Source organism: Salvia splendens, chromosome 1, assembly GCF_004379255.2.
Source record: "Salvia splendens isolate huo1 chromosome 1, SspV2, whole genome shotgun sequence".
NCBI classification, from domain to species: Eukaryota; Viridiplantae; Streptophyta; class Magnoliopsida; order Lamiales; family Lamiaceae; genus Salvia; species Salvia splendens.
The window spans coordinates 7949110-7957797 of NC_056032.1; the positions used below are offsets into that span (position 1 = coordinate 7949110).

The 8688-nt window shown below is 37.0% G+C and overlaps 1 protein-coding gene across 1 annotated transcript; it reads right to left on the reverse strand.

Moving 5' to 3' along the window:
- Positions 1 to 3145: 3145 nt before the first annotated feature.
- Positions 3146 to 8585, reverse strand: LOC121795182 (chaperone protein dnaJ A7A, chloroplastic-like). Its single transcript, XM_042193643.1, has 8 exons — positions 8428 to 8585; positions 7931 to 8045; positions 5574 to 5715; positions 5222 to 5279; positions 4981 to 5023; positions 4528 to 4576; positions 4363 to 4443; positions 3146 to 4262 (listed from the first exon to the last, which is right to left on the reverse strand). The coding sequence occupies exons 2-8, from the start codon at positions 8035 to 8037 to the stop codon at positions 3408 to 3410; spliced, it is 1335 nt and encodes a 444-aa protein (XP_042049577.1). The 5' UTR covers positions 8038 to 8045; positions 8428 to 8585; the 3' UTR covers positions 3146 to 3407.
- Positions 8586 to 8688: the final 103 nt, after the last annotated feature.

The window sequence follows — 8688 nt, forward strand, 5'->3', positions numbered from 1 at the left end:
AATTTTTTATATTTTGATTAATAAATTCCAAACAAAAATCAATAAGTTTTAATCGGACACTGTTAAATTATAATGAAAATTAATAAACCTTAATTAAAAGATTGTGGAATATTTAACTTTAGCTGTTGTTTCTATTTACCCTCAATTAACTAGTACTATACTCCTATTATTTATAATTAATTAATAATTTCTGATTAATTATTAGGTAAGTTTTCGTGCAAATAGAACAGATGGTTCAAAAATTAAAAGTAGAAGCTATGGCGCATTAATAAAACACACGACAATATATAACCAAAAATTAATGTTACAAAATACTATGATGGGATTGGAACCAAAAAATGGTGCAACCCTCTTTTCACGATATTTGTGTCGATTTGCCCTCAAACAACCATGGCTGGCCAACTAATTAAAATAAACAATAAATCGATTTTTTAAAATTATTTTCAGTTCAACTTGAATTGATTTTGTCTTTGCATATTTTAGCTCTCGAAATATTAGCTTCTTTTTCACTTTTCTCTCTCATTTGTATGTCGTTAGAGTTTCATTTTCATTTTTCCCTTTCACTCCTCTCGAAGATTGACTATTAACAATACTCATTGCACGTCTTTTTTTCTTTCTTCTTCCAACTCTCGATTATCGCTAATCTCAAAAAATCCTTAAAATATAAATTTAATAATCTAATCTTAGGCGAATGACCATAGTATGGTCATTTAGCATCACTCCAAAATAAATTCCTAATTTCAACCTAATCAAACATTATAATTTATCAGAATCTTGTCACAATCTCATATCTTCATTTGCTAATGAGTGCTACAGTCTAACTAGTTTCAACTAAGATAGGTCAGTTAAAAAAAAAACTAAGATAGGTCAGTCCAAATCACAGAGTGAAATGACAGCTTTATCCCTCAACCACTATTCATCTTTTATTTAATGGGCCTAATGGCAAGGTTAATGGGCCTCACCCCATGTTCGCACGAGTGGGATGGCCCACAGATGATAACTTTTTCTAAAGAAAAAAGCAGCCCAATGTTTTATACCACTAATTAGCAAAAAGTGTAAAAGGCATGAAACAATAATTTCGAATATATGTAAAGGGTGAAAAATATTTATTTTATTTGAATTTATTAAGGGAATCAAAGTGTGAATTGAGTATAATTAGGCGGAGATATGGAGACAATGATAGCATAGGGGATAGGGTTTAGTGGTAATCATGATTAAGGCCGCACGTGTGCCAACTGGATTCACAAAAAGGGGATCTAATTAAAAGCTACTTTGTTTGGATTTTTAGTAGGAAAAAGTATTTTGTAATTTGTATGTGTTTTTTTCGAATTATTTTATGCATTGATTTCTGCTTTTGGTCCCCGAAATGAAGTTCTGCTAATCATGATCAACAGGTTGGGGGTTGGACATTTGAAAAAAGTTAGCACGTCGATTAGATAAATAAATAAAATAATGTAAGCACATCTTCATTTAATTACAATTAGAGTAATTTAAGGGTTGTGTTATATTTTCCTCCGTTATCTCTTGTATTGGAGGTACTCCCTTCTTCCCAATTTAAAACAAGTTTTATAAATTGGTGTTTAAAAGAATAAAGTTAGAAGAGAAAAAAAATAAATAAGAGCATTAGCAATGGTGTGCTTAGCAGATGTCTTAAGCACGCCGAGAAGAGCTATTCCTCTAAGTACACGCGGTGGATGGCCTAAGAGCATCAACATCCGTGCTCTTGCCAACGAGCACGGATGTGGGCCCGGACCCACTTTTTCTGCCTGCTCTTAGGCAGAGCACAATACCCACATCAGTGCTCTTTCGCAAGGACGAGCACAAGGGTCCCACCATTCCATTATTCAATTTAAATAAAAACATTTCCACAAAATTAAAATACATTAAAAATACCCGGAATAATATTACAAAATACATTAAAAATTAAAAATTACATAATTAAAATCCTAAAAAATAAAAATTACATAATTAAAATCATAAAAAATAAAAATTACATAATTAAACTCCTAATCAATAAAAAATACATAATTCAACTACTAAAAGAAAACGGCGCCTAAAGTAATCTGCCGGAAACCGCGGCTGGTCGGAAAAATAGTCAGCAACGAGCCTTTCGTGGGCTCCCTCCCGGTCACGATGAATGTAGCGGCGAGTTGATCTAGTTGGTTGAGGAGGAAGGGCGGGGGTATTCGCTGCGACATATGCTTCATAAGCGGCACGATGTTGTTCGTAGTATTCTTGTTCTTCGCGCTCCGCTTCCGCAATGAGATGGGTTAAATCCATTTGAGGTTTTGAGTGAGAGATGAATGTGTAGATAAGTTGTATGAAAAATATGAATGAGAGATGATTTGCTGTGAAAAATGGATGATGAATGTGAGTATTTATAGATGATTTTGGGGGGAAAAAATAAAAAAAATACGGAAAAACGGGCAAAAAAACGACCATTTTTTTGGGATTGTGAAAATATTTTTTTTTTGGTATTGTTTTCGATTTTATAAAAAAAAATAAAAAAATGATTTTCCAACGGATATGCTGTTGGCCAATCAGAACGCGCCACGTCGCCTGCTCGCTGGCACGGACGTGCTCGATGCATCGAGCAGCGGCGGACAGCGTCTCCGTGCCGCTTGCACGGACGGACGGACGCGTCCCTGCTCGCCGATGTGGATGCTCTAAGCACCGCTTCCTCTGTGCCCTAGCTTGCTTAAGCATGCTGTGAAAGCAGCTAATAAATATGAATAACGTAAGTGCTTTGGCATGTAAAGGGCTACAAAGTAGTGGAATATAACAACTGAATAGAATAGTGTATGTGCTTTTTCACGTATTCGAACATGAATGTCTTAAAGTCTTTAAAGAGAGAATAGAGCACAAGAGATTAAAAATATAAATCGATTAATATGAGAGGGAGTATAAAATTATAGTACTACTTCTTAAACTAGGCACATTGAACTAGCATAAAACACCATGATGGTTTAACCAAGTTTCTCAGTTATTGTTTGACATACAATGTGTAAGCTGTAGTTTTTTTATGTACATTAACATCAATCTCACTGGGATTAATTTAGACGATCCACAAATTCACTACATCAAGGGGGAAAAATCCTACTAAAGAATGAAGATAAAAAAGATGTAACAAGAGATGAAGAACAAGTTAACCAAACAGCAATTTCTGCAGACTGTAGGATCATACGATGCTACAATAAATAATGGTGATAGTCTATTTCCACAGAAACAATACAATCTTATCTCACTATATTCACCTGATTTCTTATGTATAAATGTAGTAGCACGACACAAAATTGATCAACAGAATTCCAATCTGCATTCAGGTACGGTGCAGAAGTGGATTCCGATGGCAACACGGCATCAAGGAGCATAGCCAGTCAGAAGGGTGGAGCAGAAGCAACCCTTAACTATCTCCTGCTGTTGGTAGCCTTCACCTTGTTGAGGTCGGCCAGTTCTTCAATGAGCTTCCGCTCTTCCCCGGTTAGACGTTTTGGGATCTCTACTTGCACTTTAACCAGCTGATCACCCCTCATATTGTTCTTGTTCAGAAACGGTACACCTTTTCCCGCCATAACCAGAGTCGTACCTGGCTGTGTGCCGGCTGGAATCTTGAGGTCTACCATCCCATCTACTGTGGGCACCTTTGTCGTTGTTCCTAAGATGGCGTCTATGTAAGAAACCTTACATGTGTAGAGGATGTTCGTGTCGTCTCGTCTCAGGACAGAATCAGCAAGAACTTCTATGAGAACAAAAAGGTCTCCAGGTGGCCCCCCTCTCCGTCCAGCGTTTCCTTCAGACCGGACCCTCAGACGACTGCCAGAATCTACTCCAGCAGGAACTTTTAAGCTGATGCGCTTCGACTTCCTAACCCGGCCATCTCCACCACATGTATTGCAAGGGGTGGAGATTTCTCCAGTGCCACCACAGGTGGAACATGCCATAACCTGTTGGAAGACACCTAGAGGGGTCCTTGCCGAGGAGACGACCTGCCCTTGACCGCCACACGTGCTGCACTTAGATGCCTTTGTACCTGGTTTTGCCCCCGATCCATCACAGGTGCTGCAGGTCTCAAGACGAGTTATTTCAATCTCCTTCTCGACACCAAACACAGCTTCTTTGAAGTTTAAGACCAAATTATAAACCTGGTCTTCACCCTCTGTGGCCCGGTTACGAGAGCCTCTTCCACCCATGCCCATGCCACCACCCATACCACCCATTCCCTCAAACAATGACTCGAATAGATCAAATGGGTTGCTGAAATCCTGTAGCAGCGAAAACATATGTTAGAATGTTTTTTATATCGAGAATAAGACACGAACCATGTGACCTTTTTAAGGCTCCAATTGTAGCAAAAAGACTTACTCCCATGCCAGCGCCAGCACCTTTAAGTCCTGCCTCCCCATACCTGTCGTAAATAGAACGCTTCTCATCATCTGACAAAACCTGTAATAACACATCATCATTGAATTATCAAATTCTAAGATCTAATAAATAGCAAGTGCGTTAGTTAGTAAGCAGTCTTTATACCTCATAAGCATTGCTGATTTCCTTAAATTTTTCTTCTGCTCCAGCTTCCCTGAAGTTATAATGAGATAGTTCAGCAATATAAAATCATGTATTCGTTTCTTAGCAAGTTATTTACTGAATCTCTGTTTAGCATAACAACTCATGAAATAGTACTGGGAATTACGTGGAATAAACAGTAATTTTCTCCCAACAGATGGTTTTAAGCATGAAAGAATTATTGGTAGTCAAGGTCAGTTGAACCAGTCTAAGCAGCACCTAAATACGGTTTGTATGTGAAGAAGCCAGTTCCATTTTTTCATCTAACATATTTATCAACTATTGTGCTAAACAAGTCAAATCCAAGCTTCGGTGAGACCACAACTTCCAGCTACAACATACATATGAGAAAAAAATAAAGCCAACCAGAAAAAAGTTGACATGGTAGTCCAACAAAAAGATGATATTATAACTTACTTGTTCACATCAGGATGGTAGCTCCTGGCCAGCTTTCGATATGCTGAAAACAAAATAATAATTAGAGGAATCGTATTCATACTAATTAGGAGGAAATGCAACCACATAATAAAATGACATAGGAAATCCACAATGATTAGTTGAAGTTATACTACAATGGTTATAGCATGTGAAACTCTCAGCAACTCATCCAAGATCCAACGGTCAATGCTCGCGAATAATAAGTGTGAGTAAGACTTACCACTTTTGATTTCGGACTTGCTCGAATTTTTCGATACACCAAGCACAGAGTAGTAATCCTGTGCAGGAAAAATAGTTTGTATTTATTTCTTAACATTGAGAAAAAGAATCAAGGACAGATCTGTTCATATTTGTTTCCTTTATAAAGAGATATTATGCCATAAAGCTATTACAGAGCACTTGAAGGGTCTTTACCTAAGAAGATGGGCAGCTATAAGAATGTATTTTATGTTTCTCTTAAACAAGTGTGTGTGTGTGTGCTATTTTTCTTTACTCTTTTAGGAATGGGTGGGGGGGAGGCAATTAGTTCTCTACAACAGCAGTCAATGGCAAAAAAGATGTAATAATCTCACTCTCTCAGCTCTAACAATCAGCCTAGCTCCTCTTCTCCGACATGTACTATTGTATGACCCGGAATTGGAAAGTGCACGCAAAGATTCTTGAGAATAAAAGGCCGAACATTGTGATGCCAGTGACCTATTCCCACTTGATGTACTGCAAAAAAAAAAACAAAGGAAATTCAATGAATGAGGTTTAAGTAAATGCATCAAACACTGAAAGTTCAAATACAACATAAATAATATTCATTTCAGAGAGAGAAAAATACAGAGGAGAAAAGCCTGTACTATCTCTTTGCCAGACTCCAAACAAGAAGAATATTTAATTGAATATGCGTAAACAAATATCATTCCATACAAATGGGCACTCAAGTTTTAGGAAGTAACATTTTTAACTAAAAGGAAAATGGAAAGCGAACCATATAACCATAGTTATGTAAACAGTCCAAAAAACCACTTTTGGACCAAGATTTCGTCACAGCTAAAAATTGAGAAAGATCATGACATTTAAACGGCCACCACCATCAAGGCACTAGGCGGCCCCTGGCGTGCCCCTTTTCACTCAGGTACCCATTCTAGGTGCCAGGCCTCCTCAATGAATAAGAGGCTCCAGCCTCCAGGTACGTGTGTGCATGTGTTTTATTTGATCATTGATTCTTTATAAATAAAAATAACACGAATACGAAATGGATGAGTTGACTCGTTACAAACGAATTCCAAAAGTTATAAATGACCCGGCATTGTAAACCATTTCAATTATACCACCAAAAACGACATCGTGTTGTCTTTCAACAACCACCCCAGCCATTTCTTTAATTTAACTTTAAATATACGACAAATATATGTTAGTTCTTGAATTGAAACCAATAGTAACAAAAAACGAAGCTATAATAAGCCTATATGCTAACTAGGATATATAATTCCAAAAGTTAACACCAATAATAAATGAAGCTGCACCATTTGCGTAATGAAGTGTGTGCATTCGTTACATTTTTGGTGAATATTTATTTCAAAGGCTTAAAGTGCTCAGTTAAATTAACTAGTACACTTTAGTTACTATGCATTTGTTTGCAACTTTGCATATATCATAAATATGAAGAGTCAGACCCAAATTTTTTTGAATAATGCTAGTTCCTTCATTCCAGTTATGCCTAGGGTTGGGCCTTGATTAAGTCTGAAGACAACTTAATGATAAGACAAATGAAGAAATGGTAAAACTAGTTGGAGGTTACAAAAAATACATCGTTATCATCCAGCATCATTCAGTTCATCAAATTAGTGAAGTCCAGATATACTTGTTCTTCAATTATCCATTTAGACAATTTTCCTAGTTAGAAGGCTCCCAAATTCCTTATTTGACAGAGGACAAATTCATAACGTTTTAGTGCCAGTTACACTCATTTGCTGCAGAAGTAATATAGCATGGCTATCACTATTGAATAGATGTTACCAATATGGACAATATGATCTAGAAAATCTGAAGGAAATATGTTACGGTGGGGTCCACTTCGACAGAGCAATGCCTTGGGTAGAAGGGTTTAGACTTTAGATTTTGTATTTAGTGAAAAGTAGTCAGAGACTCAGATAACGGATCCCCATTCAGGAATAATGAGTTGAAATAATACATCAGTCCATTTGAACCCACATGTTCATTGAGTTCGTCTGATGTAATGTGTACAAGATCAATCAATCATAAAATACATCCAAGCACATCTTGTACCTAACTAAAGATAGAAATTTTCTTCAAAAATCATACCATTTCTGCGATCTTATAGTAGGTGAAGGTTAATTAAGGTATTAGGCAAACTGGGATCCTACATTCTAGATTAACCATTATTTGTTCGCATCAAATAATTATGTCAAGTTTGCAACAAATCTTCACCATGTAACTACAAAAAGACACCCAGCATCACAGTAAAAAAAACAAACCAAAAGTGCATCTTGTACCTAACTAAAGATATGAATTCTCTTCTAAATCATAACATTTGTCCGAGCTTATAGTAGGTGAAGCCGTGAAGGTTAATTTAGGTTTGAGCCACACTAAGATTTTCATTCTAGTTTAATCATGATTTGTTCGCACCAAATAATTATGTCAAGTTTGCAACAAATATTCAACATGAAACTACAAAAAGACACCCGCCAGCGCAGCAACAAAAAAAAGACCAAAAAAACAAACCAAAAGCTCACTACAAGCTGTAATCGCATAGCTGAACATCACCAAATAAGGCAATAACAAAGTGCAATGTAACATACAAAACGAAAGATGCAAAGAGTCATTGACTCAATGTTGAAGCCATGCAAAATAAAGATCAAGAGGGTCCAAAATAAGCAAATGCAAACATTTCAAACAATTTAGTTCGAGAAAAAAGTACCAATTCGAGGATGGAAATAATCTGTTGGTAGTAGAAGGTCTTAGTATGCACTGAGGCTGAACTCCCCACCGGGTCACCCATGTATTTCCACAAGGTATGATTGCCATCCAGTCACCTAATGAGCATTAAGACACCAATTTTTCAAATTTTGTTACAATTCAGAATTATGGAATCCAGTGATGACCTAAGCAAATGAATATCATCTTCAAAAACTTATTAAAAGGCAGCTTGTGACTCAATTTCAAGAATTAAAGATTAGAAAAGAAAAAAGATTCAAACTTTAGCGGCTATGCATCAGTTTTATTAATCTGTAGCAACGAAACTTCACAAGCTTCTGTACAATTTGAAGGATAAACAAGTTTTTGCAGTTTTTCACTATACGTATGAAAAAACATAGGCCATCATTTCCGACTTCCCACCCATTATACAATTGTGGATAAATTAGTAGCACAGACTGTTTGCGTAATGTGTGAGAGACTGTGTGTATAGCAGCTTACCCTCCGAAAACTGGTGGCCGGTGGTGAAGTTGGAGCCTGGAGCTAATGAGAGGTAGGGGACAGGCTTGAGGCTTGAGAGAGAGAGAGAGAGAGAGACGAGGAGATTGGCAATTTGACTTCTGATTTCAGCCGGGTCGGACTTTCCGGATCGATTTCATTTCGGGTTCACAGAACGACCCAAACAAAGATAGAGCTTCCACATTTATGCTCTTTGGCAAGACTAGGAGTATGGATGTGGATCCGGACCCACTTTTACTCTCT